This window comes from Herpailurus yagouaroundi, unplaced genomic scaffold, assembly GCF_014898765.1.
Source record: "Herpailurus yagouaroundi ecotype Mexico unplaced genomic scaffold, PumYag 187, whole genome shotgun sequence".
Lineage (NCBI taxonomy): Eukaryota > Metazoa > Chordata > Mammalia > Carnivora > Felidae > Herpailurus > Herpailurus yagouaroundi.
Genome location: NW_024412418.1, coordinates 18,218,219 through 18,241,401, shown reverse-complemented (window position 1 = coordinate 18,241,401; position 23,183 = coordinate 18,218,219). Strand labels below are relative to the sequence as shown.

At 39.2% G+C, this 23,183-nt stretch overlaps 1 protein-coding gene across 1 annotated transcript in view; it reads right to left on the bottom strand.

Moving 5' to 3' along the window:
- The window catches only part of FBXO3 (F-box protein 3), a 55,680-nt gene that overhangs the window by 9,646 nt on the left and 22,851 nt on the right, over positions 1-23,183 (bottom strand). The window contains exons 4-10 of the mRNA XM_040495484.1: positions 22,542-22,650; positions 17,995-18,084; positions 15,968-16,131; positions 6,635-6,749; positions 4,652-4,856; positions 3,484-3,529; positions 333-417 (exon numbers count right to left, since the gene is read on the bottom strand). Of these exons, the coding sequence (XP_040351418.1) occupies positions 333-417; positions 3,484-3,529; positions 4,652-4,856; positions 6,635-6,749; positions 15,968-16,131; positions 17,995-18,084; positions 22,542-22,645 (809 nt within the window). The 5' untranslated portion in view covers positions 22,646-22,650. The remainder of the gene's footprint in view (positions 1-332; positions 418-3,483; positions 3,530-4,651; positions 4,857-6,634; positions 6,750-15,967; positions 16,132-17,994; positions 18,085-22,541; positions 22,651-23,183) is intronic.

Sequence of the window (23,183 nt, the reverse complement as noted above, 5' to 3'; positions counted from 1 at the left end):
GTTAGTAGTTACTGACTTCCTATTCAAAATAAATCCATTAACTGGCAAACAGCTTCCGCCACCCCAAAGGAAACTCTGTATAAAAAGAAACTATACTATAAAGCCCTAACTTCTAAATCAAAATCAGTTTTTTCTCTTGATCCTTCAAGAGAAGAAAAAGGTTGCCTCTCCAAGTGTCTGAATGTGGCTTTAAAGTGAGAATAAAGTAGTGGCATTTAAGAAAACGAGAGGTTCTATTATTAACCTTCTTCCAAACTTCATCTCAAGATCTGTAACTAATGTTTTTTTCTGATTTACAAATATTTTTATTCAAAAAGTCTTGAGCGAAATACCTGAAAATCTGGTCTCTGATGATAGGGAAGCCACCCGATACAACATTGTTGACATAAGAAGTAAACCAGTCAGTAAAAGTAGCACCTATAAACCAGGAAGGGGTGGGGAGGAAGAAAAGGACAAATAATTTTTGCAAAATCTGTACAGGAAACAAGTAAACAATGGTAATTTTTCTATGCTTAAGATATGAGGTCAAAACGAGAAACACAGATACACTTCTACTTACCGTTCATAGATCAATTTCCATTCCCAATTCTCATCTCATTCTCAACTACCCTGCTAGGGAATCTTCCATCTACCTTCAAACTATTTTTATGCTTATAATTCAGTAATAAATTTTTAAGATTTATTTTGTGCTGGCACAAGAATAAAAAGCCTTCTTCTGTCTATAATTTCTAGAACATATGGAACAAAAGAGATACAGCTATGTTTAGAAGAAACTACAGGAAAAATATCAGCACCTATCCTCAGATGATCAGGGTATACCCTTGGCCCAGGAACGTCCTGACTCATGCACGAAATTCTGGCAGAAGCCAGGCTCCGTCCGGGCATCTAACAAGGGTAGGGCACTGTGGAGTTCTGGGCATCAGACCAATCCCAAAGTAGTCTAGTTGCACCTCTACAGATTCAAATGCATTACAGTCCTCCATATTCAACGACCTCCATATTCTAGTCTAGACCAAACTACACATCCGTGATCTACTGAGTGGATCAATGACAAGTATTTACATGAATTATGTTTGCCCCTTCTAGGTAATATAACATAACTTTCTCAGACCCCCATTATCTATTATTAATACAACTCAGTGCCTGGCAATATTAGTCCCTTAATCAATGTGTTTCTGTATTTCTCTGTAATCTTGTTTCTAGTAACCCAGTTCTTACATTCTGCCATGCTGAACACTGGAGCTAAATTTATAGCATTTACTTACTATTCTCCTATTCAGAGAATAATAGAAGATACAATTTAAGCTTGGGTCTTGTGTCTAGCTTTAAAATTTTAAGGGCATCAACTGAGAGAAGGGAAACCACAATAGTAGGCTCTTTTCTCAGTGTCTACTAATAAATGACCTATTCTGACCCTTTATTTATTGAATGTTATTGTATTCAAATGATCACCTACCATCTATCCACTCTGAACAAGATATTAAGGAGCCACATGAATAATGTCATTAAAATTCAAAGAAGTTGCAATTTTGTTTTTAGAACTAGTAATTTCCCTGTAAAGTTTAAAACATCATTTTGTATAATTCATGGAATAAACTGTTACGGTGAGAAAACCACAAATTGTTCATGGTTTACCTAAAAAAGAAATTGGTGTTGTATTTTAATATATCTTAATTTATTACAATACACACCCAAGTGCGTTCTTTAAAATAAGGACAAAATTTCCTAAGTAGTCTTCATTACTCAACTTATTTGAACAGCTTCTAGTTTTCTTAAATATCAGTTAATAATTTACCAAGCACCAAGAGATTCCATCTTGTGTTTTACCAAAAATTCCAAGAAAGTCAAACTTAGTTGAATCAAGATGTAATTTATATATTCCAAGGTAGTTTACTTTTTTTTTTTTTATTTTTTAAAAGTTTTTTTTTTCCAAACGTTTATTTACTTTTGGGACAGAGAGAGACAGAGCATGAACGGGCGACGGGCAGAGAGAGAGGGAGACTCAGAATCGGAAACAGGCTCCAGGCTCTGAGCCATCAGCCCAGAGCCTGACGCGGGGCTCGAACTCACGGACCGCGAGATCGTGACCTGGCTGAAGTCGGACGCTTAACCGACTGCGCCACCCAGGCGCCCCGGTAGTTTACTTTTTAAAGTAAGCCTATATCTTGGCGTCTCTTTGATAACACTGGGGTTTTATCAAGGCAGCTTAAAGGAAGCCACTTTCTTATCTCTCCTCCCAGCACTAACTTCTCACCCCATCTCTCCTCCCTCACTGCATCTCAAATCTTTTGCTTTGCTGCTCTCTTATTCCAGGAGAAATCCCAGCTACTAGAATACTATTCATCAGACCTTAGCACTCTGCTGTAGCGGTGGGGCCTTCCACACCATGTCAGACCAGCACCAAACTAAGAATAAGAAACTCACAGAGCTCAGCTGGTAGCTTACCTTAGAGTTCAGGAAGTCTTTAGTTTATAAATTAGTAGCACCACGTTCTAGAGCCATGGTGATCACCTCTGAAGGTATGTGCTATGCAAAGATGCCAAAGAGGGCAGTGAGAAGGGGCATACTCCCCAGAGGGCACTTAACTTGGAAACAACAGACTACAGGAATCAGGGGGAGCTAAAAGCTAGAGGCTAAGTTAAATAGTTTTTTTGTAACTTACCACGTAGGGGTGAGAGTTTCTTGATATTGTGAAGCATATACCACAAATCCGTAATGTGTCACAGTGTGGAACAAATGGAGACTAATACTCTGTTGTTTGAGGTTCCAATTAGGAGATATAATTAAATGCAGACACCTTAGCCTCCAAGGCCCCTTTACTATTAATATATGGGGATGTGTAATATGTGCCTTTAAAAAGCAGAGTGGATAGTCAGGAAGCATCTCTTAAGGGAGGAAAATCTAAGCAAAACAAGATTGGATGAATAGCAAAGAGGTGAGCCGCAACTGCATACAAACTGTATTGTTCTCAAAATCCTGTGAGAAATACCTTTGAAGGCCAAGGAAAACTAGTTGTGCCAAGGAGTTCATCGAGCAGAGTTTACATTGGTTTCTGAAGACTGCTGTTGGGAGATCTCTAGTGTGACTCACCAGTATTTTACTGTAATTGGCCCCACAGACTTTATAGGTATAAAGTTGTTTTATCTATCGATATCTCTAATTATGTATTAATATGATTGATGGAAAGTGCATGCGTGTATACATACACACATACTCATAGTAATTCTATTCATTTCATTGTTCTACAGCAGAGTCCCAGGAGTACAAGATTATACAGGGCATGGCTTTTTCCCAAATAGAAAAGAAATTCAAAGTACAAGGGCTACTCGAATGAGAGCCTAGATGCAGTACTTTCTAAACCAGCAAGCAGTAAGAAGGACAAGTGTAAACTGCCAGCTGATCAAGTAATTGGAAAAGTTTTTACCGACTTCATTTTTTTGACAAGGAAGGAGAAAGGAAAAGGAAGACTGTTTTTTGTCCTACCTATGATAAACATGTCAATAGCAGCTGGATTCCGAGCCATTTGGTCCTAGGCAAGAAAAAGAATATTATAATCGAGAAAAATAACGTTTTACTTAATTTCTCATTGTTTGTTACCTGCATCTTTCCCTGGAGACAAGGCAAAATTGATAAAAATAACAAGTGCTCTACCCAACACTCGGACATTCCTTACACTTTTCAGTCCTGCTCTTATTAGGATTTCTATATTTAGGCCCTTTCTAGAAAGTCCTTAAAAGAGTGCCAGGCACTTCTCAATAACAGTTAAACCACTTATGTACTGCTATTACTGTTACAGTGAACTAAAAAAATTATCCTTTAAGTTAAGAAGTTAAGGTAAGATGATATACAGGCTACTAAGACGGGGCTCTGGATTCAGAGTCAAGAGACCTGAACAATTCTAGACTGGTCACTTCTCTTAGTAAATGGAGAGACCAAGCCATCATCCTACAACCTTACAGAGGTAGCAAGTCAAAAACGAGATAAAAGACATGAAAATGCTTAGGAAGAAATAAAAGCTATGAAAGCTCTTTAAATATTTTAAATGTTATATGGAGTCACGTCTCTGAGAAACCTATGATTTTCTACTTTAAATTCTTCTAAGTTAAAAGTTCACATCTTAGCAAAAATGAAGCCAGAAGATCTACAACTACAAAATTACAAAGAACTGAAGAAGTAAGAATGAAACCAAACACCACACTGTCTGTGTTTATACTAAAATCATAACAAAAGCCTCCCCCAAAAAGTCATTATTTTTCAACAACTCAAGCTATCTAATGAAGTGTTTAAAAAGTTTCTATTGCACTCAGAACTTGAATCGATTGATGTTCAAAAGCTAAATTTTTTAAGTTGGAAATGTATATTACAATTACTTCAACAAAATCTCATTCGTTTTCCTTAAATTTGAATTACCTTAACACATATCACAGCCCTCCCTCTGTGCACAGTGGTTTGCATTGTTTATCCAATGTCTTCTGGCATTTCATTATGTCAGAATATTACGGCCAGATATTAGCCCTCTGATTAGATGGGTCTATAATTAAGTTGTATAATGCTCTATGCCATTCTACAGTCCTGAAAATTCCTAAGGCACACATTTATACACTTATCAGAACACATCTTACAGCCATATTTAAAAACACTCTCTACTTACTGGACATTGGTAGAAAACTTCATTTTTGTTTCGGCCCTCGGCAGCTTCCACTGCTATGTACTGACTCAAACCAGTATGTATGCAAAAAGTTAAAGGGAGACAGTATTTCAGTCCCTGTCTCTGCTGGAAGCCTCCAGCAGCCGTATCGACGTCTAACAAATCCTCAGAACGATAGTGATTGGACAGCGCCATACTTCCCAACAACCTAAGAACAGAGACTCAAAAATGTAATCAATTGCAGTGCCAAACAAACAGCTGTGCTTCATCCTTTTGATGAACGATGTTTACATCAACAGCTTTATTAGAACTGACGAATATGTCCATTCTAAAGCGGGAACACCAAAAACACCACAATTTCTTTACATTCAAACACTTGAGTGGAAAGATTCTGATCTAAATTAAAAGCTTAAGCGTCTAAAATGTCTTAAAGACCTTTTTAAAAGAAAAATCATTTTATTGCTTTCAAGACCATCTTGCCATAATATACTGACATGCTAGTGTTTTGCTATATATGCGTGTATGACTATTTTAATGTTTGAAGGTGTAAATTCTGATAGTTTTATCTTACTACAACCTTTAGCTTACCCTAACCTACCAGACAATATCAACGTAAACCAACCTAAGCCTTGCCCAAATTTTCATAAACTTTGGATGCATGGGGTCTAAACTGATCTCACTGCATATACATGAGAACATAGGTATTGGTCCTTGATAGAACCTTGATGGAAGGAATCCTTGATGATAGGATTCCCATCCTAAGTTTCACTATTTGCACTGAGGATAGATATAAATCCCTGTGTAGAAATTATGACCTGTTTGTCGTGTCAATTCTGGGAAACTCTTTTATTAAAGTTCTCTCCTATTTGCTCTTAAATTATGACAATTTTTAAATTTTTGTCAAGTTTCGGTTCAGTAGGGAAAAAAGACTAGGAAAAAACCAGCCAGTAATTTACACTTATTTAGTCCTAATTGCCCAATATTTGATTTCTGAATACTACCTTGTAATCTCAGTATGATCACCCTGTACTCACTCAACCCTGATCTAAATGGTAACAGAGTCTCATATGATTCTTCACACACAAAGACACATCACCTTCCACTAAGAACAATGTAAAGTTCTCCCTAAACTCTTAGGAGCATTTCATTAAATGCAATGTCTCTGAAATAGCTTAATTTTCACAAAAGAACAAAAAGATTAGACCCAAAGTATATAGTTTTTAATACTGTGAATGAATTCGGCAGCTACTACTACATGGCCTGCTTTTGCCAAAGGTTCCATAATGAATACTTCCTCTTAAAAATAGGCCGTTTAATTATATGCTATGCCTGAATAGGACAAAACTATACTTTCTTTGGTGTATGTAGCTCTGAACAAATTATTGCGTTTTATATATATGGGACTCAGAATTTATATCAAGCTCTTCAAAACAATTTACCTGGGACAGAGACTTTAAGGGTTCTGAACAGTTTTAGTTAAAATATACTCACACACACACATCCACCCTATGTACTACAGTACCCACCCCAACCCCAATCAGACTTTGTTTTAGAAGCATAAAGATGCATTGATAGAAATATTGCTTGCATGAGACATATTTACTTTAGTAAAATCAAATTCAAGCTATAGGGTTTTGTTTTTTTTTAAGATTTTTTTTAAGGTTTATTTATTTTTGAGAGAGAGAGCATGTGTCTGTGAGCGAGACACAGAATCTGAAGCAAGCTCTGGGCTCTGAGCTGTCAGCACAGACCTGGACTTGGGGCTTGAACCCACGAATTGTGAGATCATGACCTGAACCGAAGTCGGATGCGTAACCGACTGAGCCACCCAGGGGCCCCGAGATTTTGTCTTTTGGATTCTTACAAAGAAGAAGAGGGAATTTCTGTACACCTTTAATCTGTCAAGAGCAAGTACAAATTGTTTTTATTTTCATTCTGGGAAATAATTTGTGTCATTAAAAATAATCCAAATGGCAAACATCTTACCCAGGAACCACTAACTTCTGCCCATTGTGGATACGATACGAACATCGATAATCATCAGGAAGCTTGCAACCAATCTGAGCTTCCACTGCATCTAGGTCTTCCTCTCGAGCGCCCTCTGCAAATACACAAAAAAGCAAATTATGAAGAAACAATAATCCTTATATCTAAGGACAAATACAACCTTCCTCTAGCCAGTGGGACAATCGTAGAGCAAGTGAATTCTGTCCAAATTGTACTGCTGAAATATAGGGAAATTAGATGGAAAATTCAGAACAACAATATATCACTTTGGATTGACTGACATTTGAAGCACTGAGAAAGAAACTCCTCAGTTTCCCCTCAACAGGGAAAACACTGGCACTCCGTAAAATATGGAAAGGTAGGCAGCAGGGGGATCCACAGTAATTTTTTTTGCATTATGCTGCAAACTTTAGGATATATCTCATTTTTCTTAATCTAACACACTCACTCTTCTCTACTAAAAAAAGCCTCTCCAGTTTGGAGAACCTCTCCAGTTCTCCAAACTGATGTTGTTCAAGAGTCTTAACATAGTCTCTCAATGAGAAATATAGGGCATAGGTGGGTATAAGTTCATGCTGTGGGGAAGCCATTAACTTAAACCCAATTTTGCATGTTTGTAAGCTTGCCATATATTCCAGCTTCAAAAAGCCGGAAGTGATTACCAATACCAAGAGAAAGGATTCACTTCCAGCAATGGCTCACCAGGTTGTTGGAGCAAACTTCTTGCTGAGAACCAGGAAAATGCAACTGAAAATTGGTTTCAGGGCTTTTGCAGAACCTCAAAGACAGTGAGGACGGGGGAGAGGAGAGTCAGAAGAACAGGGAAACTGAGAGCTCAGCAGGGTCTTTGGAGCAACCTTGTCTTAGAGGCAAGTGCCAAGTCTAAAAGCAAACATGTGGCTGAGAAGCTGAGCAAGGCTTTTGGCAGCAACACTGAGAGAATTTTCCAAAATTGATGAAAACACCAAACCACAGATTCAAGAAGCGCTTCAGCCAGTGGAGAACAGTTGTAAAGAAAATCATATCTAGACTCATTATTGGGAAACAGCTGAAAATCAGAGACAAAGAGAAATCTTAAAAAGCAGCCAAAGGGGGAAAGTCAGACAGTCCCCTTCAAAGGTATAACAATCAGACTGACAGCTACATTCTCAACAGAAACAATAGAAGCCAGAAGAATGGTATCTTCAAAGTGCTGAAAAAAATAACTGTTGACTAAAATTCTATACCCACTGAATATATATATTTCAAAAGTGTAGGTGAAAGAAATACATTTTTAGATGAAAACCAATCTGAAAAATTCAGGAGTAGGGGTCTCTCCTTTAAAAAATTACTAAAAATGGGGTGCCTGGGTGGCTCAGTCAGTTGGGCATCTGACTGTGGCTCAGGTCACGATCTTACAATTGGTCAGTTCATGAGTTTGAGCCCTGGAGCTGATAGCTCAGCGTAGAGCTGTGCCTCCCTCTCTCTCTGCCCCTCCCCCATTCATGCTCCGTGGCTCTGTCTCTCAAAAATAAAAAAATATTAAAATAAATAAACAGAAATTTTTAAAAATTAAAACAAAATACTAAAAGGAATTCTTCAGGTAGAAGACAAATGATCCCAAATGAAAGCATGAAGATGCAGGAAGAAATGAAGAGCAATGAGAAAAGGTAGATATGGAGGTAAGTCTAAAATGAAATTGAACTGAATATATAAAATAATAATAATAATCTTTTCAGGGATAGAAAATATGTTCAAAATTAAAATCACAAAAACTGTAACACAAGAGGCAGGAGGGAGATAATTGGAGTTAAAGTAGTCTAAGGTTCTTGTATTGTCCAGGAAGTGGTAAAAATACTAATTTACAATAGATTTTAATTAAATCAGAGGTGCATACTTTAATCTCTAGGGTAATTGCTAAAAAAGTTATATAAGAAAAGGACGTACAGAATAAAACATAATTAAGAAGAATAGAAAAAAAGGAACATCTGTTCAGGAGCACAAATAAAAAACAATTAGGAACATGGCATATATTTAAATCCAAATACAGTAATAATTACATTAAATATAAATAAACTAAATAATCTAATAAATAAAAGAGTGACAGAAACAAAACAAAACACAATCATATACAAGAGAAACATCTTAGAGATGTAGATACAGAAAAGAAAGTTAAAATAGCTCTACCAAAATCACACAAAATAGACTTTCAGGCACACAGCATTATCAGAAGTAACAGAAGGCTTTTTGTAATGGCAAAAAGGTTAAATTCACTACACAAATATTATAATGCTAATTTTGTGTAACTAATAACACAGCTTCAAAATGTATTTTTTAAAATAACAGAACTAAAATTGAAAAAAGATATATCCACAACCACAGTTATTAGTTTTCTATTGCTGTGCTATTAGCAGCTGAAACCGCATTCATTTACTGTCCCACAATTTCTGTAGGTAAGAAGTCTGGGCATGACTAAATTGGATCCTCCGCACAGGTCCCACTGGCTGAAATCACTGTGTCAACTCCGGCTGCTATGCATCTTAGGTTATACATCTTATGCTTGAAGTCCTCTTCCAACTTCACTGGTTATGGTCAGAATTCATTTCCTTGCAGTTGCAGGACTGTGGCCCTCAGCTCCCAGAAGCCACCTGCCATTCCCTATCACATGGCCCTCATCACAACATGCTGGTTTACTTATTCAAAGCCAATACGAAATACCCATGCTTCAAATCTCTCTGCCTTCTGGAAGGGCCCGGTTCCTTTTAAGGGCTCACCTGTTTAGGTAAGGCCTGCTCCGGATAATTTTAATTTTGATTAACAATTAACTCAAATTCGACTAATTTGGGACCTTAATTAAATCTGCAAAGCCCATTCACCTTTGTCACATATTACCTAAAAACAGGACTGAAATCAATTATCTCCAGCACCACTCACACTCAAAGGGACGCTATTATCATACCAGGCATGTACAGCAGGGGTGAATCTTTGGAGCTCTCTCAGAATTCTGCCTACCACACTGAGAAATTTTAACATACCCCTCTCAGTAACTAATAGAACAAGTAGACAAAAAGAAAAAAGAAAATAAAATCAGTAAGAGTGCAAAAGATTTAAACAAAATTAACAATTTTTGCCTAATTATATATACAGTACTGAATCCAACAATCGCAAAATATACATTCTTTTCAAGAGTCCATGGAACATTTACCAAGACAGAGTATATGCTGGACCAGAGAACAAAGCACAACAAATTTCAAATGACTGAAATCAGAGTATATTCTCTGATCCAGTGGAATTAAAATATAAATTATATTAAGAAGATTACTTTTAAAAAAAACTCAAATATTTGGAAATCAAGCAATACGTTTCTATCTAATCTGTGGCTCAAAGAAGAAATCAAAAGAAATCAGAAAATATTTTGAATCTCATGTAAATTAAAATACAACATATTAAAACTTATGAGATGAAGCTAAAGCCATGCTTAAAGGGAAATCTGTAGCAAATGCATCTGAAGAAAACAAGAAAGCCTAAAAATTTATGATCTAATCACCTCAGGTAAAGGAAAAAGCCACAGTAAACTCAGAAAGAAATCAGAGAAATTAATGAAATAATAGAAAATGAATATAGAGAGGATTGACAAAGGCTAAAGTCAGTTCTTCGAAAAAACTATTAAGGTTAACTCTGATCAAGAATAACAGAAAAAGCACAAATAATGTCAGAAACGGAAAGGTGAAATCACTACAGATACAACAGCAAGCATCATACAGGTAAAAGGATATTATAAAAAACTTTCCAGCAGTAAATTAGAACATGTAAATGAAGTGGACAATTTCCTAGAAATATACTCAAAACTGACATAAGAATAAGTAGAAAATCTGAATAGTACTCTATCTAATAAAGAAATTGCATCTGTAACTTAAAACCTTCCCACAGTGAAAACTCCAGGACTGAATGGCTTCGCTGGTGCATTCCACTAACAATTTAAGCAAGACAGACTACCAAGCTTATATAAACTTTTCCAGAGAACAGAAAAAGAAGCAACACTTTCCAACTTGGCTGGCCTTTTATAAGGCCAGCATCATCTTGATACCAAAACCTGACAAGAACATTGCAAGAAGGAAAAATTACAGGCCAAAGTCTCTCATGAACATGGATGTAAAAACCCCAATCAAATACTAGCAAATCAAATCCAACATATGAAAAGGATATTACAGCCAAAGTATGTTTATTCCAGAAATACAAAGTCGGTTTAATATTCAGAAAATCAATGAATGCAATTCATCATATTAACAGAATGAAGTAGGAAAATCATGTGATAATCAGAAGGCTGGAAAGTCATTTGACAAAAACTCAAGTATCCACACAAAGACAGGGGGGCCTGGGTTGGTTAAGCAGCTGCCTTTGGCTCAGGTCATGATCTCACAGTTCGTGGGTTCGAGCCCCACATGGGGCTCTGTGCTGAGAGCTCAGAGCCTGGAGCCAGCTTGGTATTCTGTGTGTGTCTCTCTCTCTGCCTCTCCCCCGCTCATCCTCTGTCTGTCTGTCTGTCTGTCTGTCCTCTCTCTCAAAAATGAATAAACATTAAAAAAAATTTTTAAGCAGGAAGACAAAAATAGGGGCACCTAGGTGGCTCATTTGGTTAAGCATCTGACCCTTCATTTTGGTTCAAGTCATGATCTCAAGATTTGTGAGTTCAAGCCCCACATCAGGATCTACACTGACAGTGTGGAGTCTGCTTGGGATTCTCTGTCTCCCTCTCTCTTTCTCTCAAAAATAAATAAACTTTAAAAAACATTTTTTAAAGTTTATTTATTTTTGAGAGGGAGAGAGAGACAGAGTGAGAGTGGGGGAGGGACAGAGAGAGAGGGAGACACAGAATCCCAAGAAGGCTCCAGGCTCTGAGCTGTCAGCACAGAGCCCGTTGTGGGCCTTGAACTCACAAACCGTGAGATCATGACCTGAGCTGAAGTCAGACACTTAACCAACTGAGCCACCCAGGCACCCCTCAAAAACAAATAAACTTTAAAATAAAAAATAAAACACAAAGACAATAGTAAAAAAAAAAAAAATCTCTCCACAAACTAGGATCAGAAGAGACTTTCTTCAATGTGATAAAGAATAGCTACAAAAAAACCTACAGCAAACATCATCTTTAAAGGAGAAATGTTGAAAGCTTTCCCTCTGTGATCAGAAAGATAAGGATGCTCACTCTCAGCATTTCTATCCAACATCACACCGAAGGCCTTAGCCAGTGCAGTAAAACAGGAAAAAGAAATGAATGACGTGAAGACTGGAAAGCTAGAAGTAAAAGTGTCATTATTCAATATCCTTAGGGAAATGTAAATTAAAATCACCACTACATACCCACTAGAAAGGCAAAAAAAAAAAAAAAAAAAAAAAAAAAGAATGACAATGTTAAAGTGTTGGTAGGACTGTAAAGTTTTAGAACCACTTTGGAAAATTAATAGTATCTTCTAAAGTTTAACATAAGCATACTCCACAAGCCAGGAAACTCAATCCTCGATATTTACTTGATAGAAATATGCTCATATGTACACCAAAAATTATCTGTAACATTATTTATAATAGCCCCAAACTAGAAATAACCCAATATCCATCGACAGTAGAATGAACCTATAAATTAGAGCCTACCCATGTAATGGCAGACTATGTGCAACAAAAAGGAATAAGCTACTGTTACAACACAGTTGAATCTCAGAGACAAAATAGAAATAATTCACATAAAATATAGACTTAATCATGCAATTTATATAAAGTTCAAAAAGAGAAAACTATTCAGCGGCACTAGCAATCAGGATAGCAATTACCTCTGAGAAAGATGGGGTGGGGGCGGGGCTCTAGGTACAGAAAATCACTCTACTTCTTGACCTGGAGGGTATTACAATGGTCATGTTTATGTTGTGATAATTTATCAAGTTGTACACTTATGATCCACATGCATTTCTGTATGTTAGTAAACATTACCAGTGATGGCGTGTGGATGATAATCTTTCTAAACACCCATTACCCCAATCTAATCATAAGTAATTCTTCAGACAAAGCTGTTTTGAGAAACATTCTACAAAATACCTGACCAATACTCCTTCAGACTATCAAGATCATGAAAGACAAGGAAAGACAGAGAAATTGCCACAGACCAGAAGACACTAAGGAGACATGACAATTAGAGGCAATGTGGTATTCTGGATTGAATTCCAGAATCAAATTCCATATTAATGGGAACTGTGGTGAAATCCGAATGAAACCTGGAGTTTAGTTAATAGTTACATACCAATGAAGACTTTAGTTTTGACAAATGTCCCGTAGGGAGATACACTAGGGGAAACTGAAACTGGGTGAAGTGTGTACAAGAACTCTCTGTACTAGCTTTGCAACTTACTGCAAAAATAAAAAGTTTATTTAAAAAAAAAAAAAAAGTTTAGTACAGAAGAAAACATGAATAGTTGCCTGAACCAGAAATTGAGAGGAAGTTAACTAATATTGGTATAGTTAGTGCTACATGTTGGACATTTAACATATAACCTTAAGAAAATAAGAATTTCTTGAAGAAGAGATAGCTGGACGGAAAAAAGTAAAACAATGACAACAAGAGAGAAAAATAAGGAAATACATGTTTACAATATAGTAAAATCAAGGTTGAGAGGGACATCTTCCTATAGTAGAATTTGGGCCACAACCAGACCAGGTTCAAATCTCAGCTCTACCACCCACGAGCTGTGTGATCTCTGGCAAGTAATTTCATCTCTTTAATCCATTTCATCTGCCAAATGGGGAATAATACTACCTGCCTGAGAGAATTATAGTGAGGATTAAATAAGCTTCCTGTGTTTAATATAGTGCTTTCCTGGCACTCAATAAATGTTCATGTACTTCCGTTGCTCCTTAGACTACTTGTATGAAAATGCAGGGAAAAGGTTACCGGGAGCCAAGAAACCTCCACTGAAATTCTACCTCTGTCACTTACTAGTTATGGGACCTTGTGTAAATCACCTAAACTCTCTGAGCCTGTCCCTGCACCTGTAAAACAAGGGAACTGGTATAAATCGGGGACTGACAAATTACAACCTGCAGCCCAAATCCCAGCCTGCAGCCTGTTTCTGTAAATGAAGTTTTCTTGGAACACTGCCTCGCCCCTTTGTCTATGTATTATCTATGGTTGCTTCCCCACAATAACAGTAGACTTGAATAGTTGTGACAGAGACCATCTATCTCTCAAAGACTAAAATATTTACTATCTGGTCATTTAAAGAAAAAGTTTGCCAACCTCTGGTCTAAATGGTCTCAAAGGCCCCTTTCAAATCTGAAGTTCTAAGCCCACATGTAAGTAAATATGGAATCTGAAGACACATGTTATATACCATTAGATAGACTGGTACAAGATATATTAATATACCATAATTTCAAGGTACTCTGTAAAACTTTCCCCAAGCCCGATGCCTATTTGCTTTCCAAGTTTCCTTTCTATCTGCCATCTCCATAACCTTGAGATTGAGTCAGGGACTGTCGCCGCTGAGGTGAGTAGCTACTTCCTGATTCAGTCCTACAACTCATAGGCCTGGCACCCCTAGAATCTCCAGCATTCCAGATATCAAACAGCTTTTACCCCATTCCTCAGGGCAAAACCCCCAGACAACTGGCACCTGGGAGTGAAACAGGGGCCATCAAGGAAGTCTCTGACAACCTCACCTCTAACCATTAGGTACAGAGCAGTGAGCAGCGAACCTGGGAATGCCAAAGGGGAGTCCTCCCAACCCCCCAAAAAAAGGAAGGAAGAAAAAAAAAAGAAAAACAAAAAAAGAAGCTGCTCTATATCTTTAGTTTCTTCGTTTCTTGGTAGCTCTGTGACTAAAAGGAGAACCATGCTTATATTCTCATGTTCCGAACATGTTAGTATTGGACTTGCTCTCTAAGAGTCCTAAGACACTCTGGACAAAATAGAATAGGTCCTCTCTCCCATCAGTTATTGAGACCATAGCTCTGGGGTCAGCTCTATATATTCAAATCCTGGTTCTGCGGCCTTTTGTTTTGTGACAGCAAACAACTTACTTGGCTTTTTATATCTTAGGTAGTTCACCTATATAATAATTATCTATCTCATAAGATTTGGGTACATTAAATGGAATAATATAAAACAATTAGCTTAGTGCCTTGATTTGTGTTTAATACAAAATAATAGCTATTACAAACCCTTACCTATTTTACTTATATTCTGAAATACCTATTTTCGGAATGACCTTCCTCTTGAAATTATTTAACCCCACATACCAAGTAGATATTGGTCATATTGTTCTTTTCTTCCAAGACCAAAAAGCCACTGAAGATATTAATCAAGGATACTTTCCTTCAAAGCTCTACTCTCCCTGCCAAATCAATCTTTCCTCTAGCTCCTAGCAACTCAGTTTGAAGTACCTGGTCATACAATCATGGTTTGTATGAAATTCATGTTTGCATGGGAAGTTACAGTGGAAATACGGAATGTAAAAGGAAGGCTGTTTCTAAAGAGACCTTAGTTCAAAAGGAATACATGTGAGAAGAACTGATTCCAATTACAGCTCAGCTCAGCTCAGCAAAGCCAAAACATGTTTTATATTCCTTTCAGTGGAGAAATCTGAAAAAACTTGGAGACTAAAGCAGGTAAGTAGCAATATATCTGCAACCTATTTATATACTTTCCTGGGCATAAATTAGCAAATCAAATGAATGGGAAAGAGCTTGTTAATATCTCTTCCCAGAGATGGACAATAATAGAAAGAGCACAAATTCTGGGGTCAAATAGACCTCAGTTCAAATCTTAGTTTTAACTGTTCTGTAAATGTCAAAATAGGGATGAAAGGTTTCCTTATTTTAGTGTGCTCCTCTCACACTCTTAAAGACCCAGGTCTTTAATACCTGATCTTTCTAAATCATTAGACTATCAAACAACAATTTACTTGCACTAAAAATAAGAAAGAGGGTTGATACAGCAGGCAGTTTTTCAATTAAAAAGCAAATCCTTTGAAAGAAATCACAATAGTTATCCTCAAGCAATCTTCCTATTAGTGAGTTTATTATAAAATATAAGGATACAAGGAGTTCAGCTTTCCCTTCTAATAAATAATCACATGGGTCCCCAGGCACTCAAAAATGGGACAAGCAGTAAAGCAAGAGTCCTTTTAGTAATATAGGCTTCCTATTTTCTTGGCCAAATATGAATGGTGAATTACAGATAATGTTGGTGAATTACAGAGTAGCATAGATGATAAGAAAACCAAAGTTATTTAACCTATTTATACTACAGTTACTAGATGAAGAAGGGAGACCCTGCATTCCCAGTACCTTTCAGAGACAAAACCATCCGAGGACATCTGGGCTCCAAATATTTCTTGAGATCATCCCAGGCCTTTTTAATAGCAGCATAATGGTCAATGTATCTTCCTACATCAGAGTAAGTATCTATGAAGAGAGATTTCCAACACTGATTCTTCTGTGTTTTCTCTTCCCTAAACAGATTTTAAAAAATGAGATTAAAAATCTTTTGAAATGAAATTAAACACTTACCAACATACTTTATTGGGAATTTGTGCTTACCTCTCCCTTCCTTTTCATTTATTTTAGCTACAAATGAAGACTAGATAGCAAAAGTGATACATACATCAAAAAATTCTACAGGAGTTATTGCTGGCAGGGTGGGATTATGAGTCACTTATTGTCTTATTTCTACTTATTCTTTCCCCTAAGTTTTCCCCTATGTCCTTAATGAAACACAATGTGAATAGTATATAAGGTATGAATTTCAACTTACTCCTTAAAACATCACAATTATAAAGTTTTAAAGCATATTATGTAGTTGTTTTACTTTAGAAAACATTTAGAATTTAATGACATAACGATACTAATACAATTTACCTACACTGGGTTACCCAGAAAATCACGTAGCATTCAAAGTAATCACATGATTCAATCTCTCATTTGGTACAATTCCACATACATTTATTGAGTGTCTACTCAGCCATAGAGGGCATTAAAAATGAGGCTTATTTTCTGCCCTCAAATAATGTATATTCTAATCAGGGGGAAAGAATGAAGCGTAAACTTAAGAGTCAGAAGTGGCACAGGATAAGGCAGCCACAAAGGGCCTTCCGGTATCATGCTAACGAGGTTGGACCTTATCCTGTAGGGAACGGAGAGCTACTGAAGGGTTTTAACAGGGGAGCTGAAAGAGAGAATTGTGGTTGTGGTTTGGGAGGTGTGTAAACTTGAGTCACAAGAGATGAGTCAGGAGGGTTGTGAGGAGTTCTGGTAAGAGATGATGAACTGACCTAAAACGGGTAGCTAGATGAAATGAGAAAAAAGATTCAAGAAATATAGAGAGGCTAAAATCAGAAAGGGCTTGGTAATTGAATGAATGTAGAAACAGAAAGAGAGGAGATCTAGGATGATGCCTGTTTCTGGCTTGGAAGGCCCAGGTGGATGGTACCACCATGAAGATGAGGAATGCAGGAGAATCGGGTTTAGGGATGGTGAAAACAACGATTCAGGTGTTGTTTGGGGGGTGGGGGGAGACAGGGGTTGGAAGGAAAATAATGTACATACATATTATCAAAACCATACAGTACCAACGAACTTATGAAAAACTAGTCTCCTATTCTAAGTCCAACCCTTCAAAGGAAACTTTAGTTATTTCTGGAAGTTATAAGTCTAAACATTTATGCCTCTAGTCTTGATCTATCGATTTTATATCTATCTACTGATACCCCAAAGAAAAAGATCAGTTCAGACAATACTTAAAATTTCCTCTTCCCCATTCTTCCTCCTCCCAGGGTTTGATAGCCTATTATTTTTAGTTCTACTGAGTAACTTGCAGCTTTAAATAATATACTTAGACCTTTACTTCTTGCTTTGCCAACTTGCCAGGACTTGATTCCCTCAATCTAAGAAATAGATATTGACAACCCTACCTTTTCTTTTGTCTTTCCCAACGCCACCTTCTGTCAACTACACTTTCATTCTGTCAAGTTTATTAACATTTACTGAACTCAGAAAACCCTTGTGGGTCATCCAATGGAAAAGGTCCAGCAGGCGGTTGTGATCTCCGTGGGGATGTCAGGGATGGACATTCAGGTTTGGGAGTTAGGAGCACACAGGCAGCCACTATAAACGGCAACATGCATGCAGAATTCATAGAGGGAGAAGAGCAGTGGCCCAAGGATAGAAGCTTAGAGAACACCAACATTTACTGGGAGGCACAAGGAGAACAATCAAAGGAGATAAAGAGAGAAGGGTTAGAGAGGAAGATGCAGACAGACTAGTGTTACAGAAGCCAAGGGACGGATTTCAGAAATACATATTTCCTGAATACTCACTCAGATATCAGCCAGTATTTTTTGCAATGTCTTCTCCACAGCGGATCATGACTTGATAGCTGGCTAAGCCTTCGACTGACATAGCAACAACTGGCAGTAACCAGATTCAAGGTTAGTATGAAAGAAAATAAGAAAACAGTTTAGAAATAAAGATAAAAATACTCAATGTTGTTTTATTTTATTCCTTTTACGTTTCTTATTTCCCACTTTCCACCCTTATAATTGCAAAACAGTATTTTCTAAAACCTGTTCAGCATGTTAGCTACTATAATTACCTTGTGAGTGGTGAAATCTTAACTATTTGAGTTCACAAATAAACCCCCAAACCTCTACAACTATAGTTTTCATATGAAAGTCTATAAAACATATAAACTTTTGGAGTTGTTAATTTCAAATCAAAGAGTTTTCATGCACTTATTATGGGGACAGTACTTCTACATACAGGAAGAAATGTTATTCAGATGTAAACAAAAAAGAAATGTTAGGATTTGCAAGACATTTGATATTAAATACATAAGCTTTTGTCTTTTTTGTTCCAATTTTTTCTGAAAGGAAAGTAATATTGCAGCCAAAACCAATTTTAATTATAGCAACTATTGGAAAGCCCATCTCTAAAATACGTCAGAATCATTATAGTTCTGATTCAGTATCCATAGTGATCCAAGTTAGTATCAGCTGCTCAAAAACATGGAATATTAGAGATAAATAATTTTCTTATTGTATAGAGACTTCTAATACAATAGTGCCCCAGTCCTATAAAGCCTACCCTACTTAATTAATTTGCAAAAAGAATGAACCTAGGATTAGGAAAATGGATTTCGGTCCTTTCAGAAGATGAATCACAGGTTGTAGAAAAGCCGATATTCAAAGATCTCAGCTGCGCAATAGGTAATCTATTAAGGGAATCTTAAATTACATGGGGCTTGTCAAAGCCATGACTGGGGCATGTGAGAAACCAACTGATGGTAAATAATACAATAGCCTTTGTTCAATTTTCAGATTTTACACAAACATCATCCTGATCCTTTTCTTCCAAGCTCAGGAGGTGCCCAAACTAATATTTGCAAACATAGGAATCCCTCCAGTTTTGTGAATTTGGAGTTCATTCCTTCTTTTCTTGATCCTTCTCTCTCTACTGTCCCAAGAGGTAAACAACATAAAAGAATCTCTGGAATAAGCACCAAAGGTGATTTTGATGTATGTGAAGGATGAGAAATACTGTTCTAGACATTCTGACTCTGTTGGCTTGGAGTAAGATCTGTATCTCAAGCATGTGTATGTTTAAAAAGTGTCACAAGTTGGGGCCCCTGGGTGTCTTAGTCCATTGAACAGCAGACTCTTGATCTAGGCTCAGCTCATCATCTCACAGTACGTGAGATCAAGCCCGCATCGGAGCCTGCTTGGGATTCTCGCTCTCCCTATCTCTCTGCCCCTCCCCTGCTTGTACTCTCTCTCTCTCTCTCAAAATAAACTTAAAAAAAAGTGTCACATATAATTCTGATACACAGTGAGGGTTAAGAATGAATAGTACACAATAAATCATCGGGAAGAGATCCACATCGTGCAGCTAATATTACACAATGATCCCAACAGACTACCCCAATCCAACACCATCCAGTTCAGTAAATATGTATCTAAAACTTTGGAGCTCAGCAATAGGCAAGACACTTGGCAAAGTGGGACTGTATAGTGCAGGAAAGAAGTTGTAGTACACTGGAAACTTTTTTGTAAATAAAATGTGATGTTTGTGACAGTTAACTTTATGTGTCAACTTGCCTGCGCCAAGGGATAGATACCCAGATAGCTGGTTAAACATTTCTGTGTGTGTGTGTGTGTGTGTGTGTGTGTGTGTGTGTGTGTGTGTAGGTGTTCTGGAAAGGATTAGCATTTGAAATGGTGGACAATGTGGGTGGGCATCATCTAATCCATTGAGGGCCTGAATAGAACAAAAAGGTTCTTCTCTAAAGCATTTAAAATAAAATCTGATCCCCTCATCTTGGCTCACAGGGTCCTGCATGATCTCACCAGTCTCTTCTCAAGCCATTCTGCCTGTGAGTCACTCCCTAACTCCCACAACACCATTCTAGCACCTCCAACAGGCTATGTTATTGTCCAATCAGCTTCTGAACACACGGTTCCCTCTGCCAGGACTGCTCTATGCCATCCTTCATATACGACAACTCCTTGCAATGTGAACTGATCATCCCTCCCTCCCATTCCTTTACAGAGGAACTGGTTTATTTCCTTCATAGCAAACAGCATCTCTTGTAATTATGCACTTTGTTTTCCCATCTTGCCCACACAACTGTAAAACTTCGTAAGAGAGGCCTCTCTGTCTTGTTCACTGTTATATCCCCAACATTTAACTGGCTGGCACACAGCAGACACTGAAAAAGAATCTACTGAATAAATGAAGAATACTAAGATAAACAAACAGTCTTTACCTTTTGAGAATTTTTAAAAATGTTTATTTATTTATTTTAAGGAGAGACAGTGAGAGAGAGAGAGAGAGAGAGAGAGAGAGAGAGAACATGAGGGAGGGGCAGAGAGGATCCCAAGTGGGCTTGGAGCTGTCAGCATAGAGCCTGACCCTGGGCTCAAACTCCACTGGAACTCACGGCTGTGAGATCATGACCTGCGTGGAAATCAAGAATCAGATGCTTAACTGACTGAGCTCCCCAGGCACCCCAAGACAGTCTTTACTTTTAAGAAGGGCACAAATCTAGGGGTGCCTGGGGGGCTCAGTGGGTTGAGCGTCCAACTCTTGATTTCGGCTCAGGTCATGCTCATGATCCCAGGGTTGTGGGATCGAGCCCCACGACAGGCAAGTCTATGCTGAGCATGGAGCCTGCTTGAGATTCTTTCTTTCTTCCCCTCTGGCCCTCCTCCCACTCGTTCCCTCTTTCTAAAAAAAATAAAATTTAAATTAAAAAAAAAGCACACAATCTATCTGGTATGGCAAATAAACTCTGCAAAAGAAAGAAGAAGGTAGCGGAATCAGGAGACAGGGTCTTAAAGAAATTCCATCTTGCCAGGTTGAGAAAAGGCAAGCAAGCCTTCCAGGCAGGGTCAAGAGCTTAAGCCACTGAACAAAAAAACAACAAGTGTGCAGTATGCTGGCAGAGGTCTGATTTGGCTAGAGTGGTTTGTGCCAAATTGATAAGGACCATAAATGCTCCCAGAAGTTTAGGTTATAGTCTGTAAATAAACAAGAAGTATCATAGGTTAAGGAGGATGACAGCCAGATCTGTCTTAGAAAAATCACTCTGGCAGCAATGTGTGTGTGTGTGTCTTAGATTTCTAAGAGGCTATATAGCAACAAAATATTGCAGATGAAAACAGTTTGCTCCTGGAACAGCCTTTTCCAAAGAAAAGACAAACGTTATTTCTCTGCTTTAAGTACCAGCCTGGGTAGAGAAAAATTTATTTTCTTGAAAAACAAAGTTACAGGCACTAATATAGATAGCAGCCAGAAACTGGAGTTATCCCTCTCTCGCCACATAGCTAGGCAAGCCAACAATTATTATTAATAAATCCAAGAATGCCGTATTTCTAAAAGAATTTCTGATAACACAGGGCGCAATAATCAAATGGTTAGAATCCAGTTGGTAATACAAAAAAACAAATCAAAACAAAACAAAACGAATCTTGCCTACCCATCCTTAAGAGGGCGATTTTGCCTCCTCTGCAAATATATATGGTGGCACAAGAAAGACAGAGCCATGCCACCAGCTGTCAAGGGTGTAAACAACGCCATTTCTTCCACCATCTCTGACAGTCCCGAGCGCAGAAGGAACTGGGCACTTAACCACCCTTACCAGCAACCGGTGTTTATTTTTGGAACGGATGCTGGTAATGTGGGAAACCCAAAGCGTACAGGGGAGAAGACGGTCACCTGTATCGCACCACCGGAAGTCACTACCAAAACACAAAATCCAACATGCAACCGTGAGGAGGAAAGCTGGCAGCAAAACAATTATCAAGCATAGATGTCCGAAAGTGAGCCCTGCTAGATATTATGGTACCACGGAAGTCGCACCTGGGGGCGGGTCAGAGGGTCGCCTGGCTCCTTCCCTCCGGCGCCCCACCTGCCCACTACTGCGTCCCAGTCCGCAGGCCCTGGTCCAAGCAGAAAAGAGCACTTGGCCTGGACAGGGGCTTTTCCAAAGCATCCAGGGCTGGGCCAGATCGGGCCGAAACCAGCGGGGCGGGCGGCGGGTACTGGGCGCTGGGGTTGGCGGGGCAGCAGCGGGGAGCAATACCTCCCCGATCTTACAACTGGGCCTCGCCGAGGCCTGGGAGAGAGGACTCTCGTCGCTCCTCAGGCCTGGGCCCTGGACGGGAGGAAGATCTAAAGGCGGGGCCCTTTCCGCCCCCGTCTCGCCCAGGCCCTGGGGTGGCTCTGCAGGATCAGGGCTGCCCTGGCGTCACCTTCTGGCTGACGCGGGAGTCCAGGTCCGGTCGGCTAGCCGGGCCTCCGTCCCTCCTGCCTCACTGCCTTCCCCCGCCCCGTGACCCCACCCCTGCCATGCGCGTCGTCCCATTACTTGATTAGGTCCCGGTAGTCCAAGAAGGATAAGATGAGGAGCAGGGGATCGGTCGGCAGCGATTCTAGGGTCAGCGGTGCCGACTGGGTCTCCATCGCCGCCATCTTGCCTGGCCCGGTGCAGGCCTGGCCCCGCCCCGGTCCCGCCCAGACCCCGCCCCCCGCCGCCACCGCCCGAGCCGCTCCCCAGCCGCTGGTACAGGTTTGTTATGTAACCGCCAGGACAGCCCCGCCCACAGGGCGGATCGAAGGGGCGGCTCCCGGTAAGGCTCCACCCCCGCCCCGTGGGCCCCAGGCCAGTGCAGTAGGACCCGCTGCTTCGCGGATCCCGGCTCCGCTACGGTGCTCGAGCTCTGCAGGCTGTTCTTCTATTCCCCGTGACATCTCCCGCACTCTCTCCTCCCACTCCAGTCCCTAAACTTGCCCACCCCGGACCCCTTTCAGCCTTTGTTCCCAAAGACTTTTGTCTGCCTGGCTCTCTCTAGCCCTCCCGCCCCCGTATGTGAAATTTTACACCCGGTATCCTCGGAGACAGGCCCCAAATCTCACCCTAAGTCCTCTCCGCCCTTGACCCCCAAATCCTTCGCTCCTCTTACTTTTCCAACCTAGAAACTTCGTTTTTCCAGTCAGCCTCCCTCGCCCC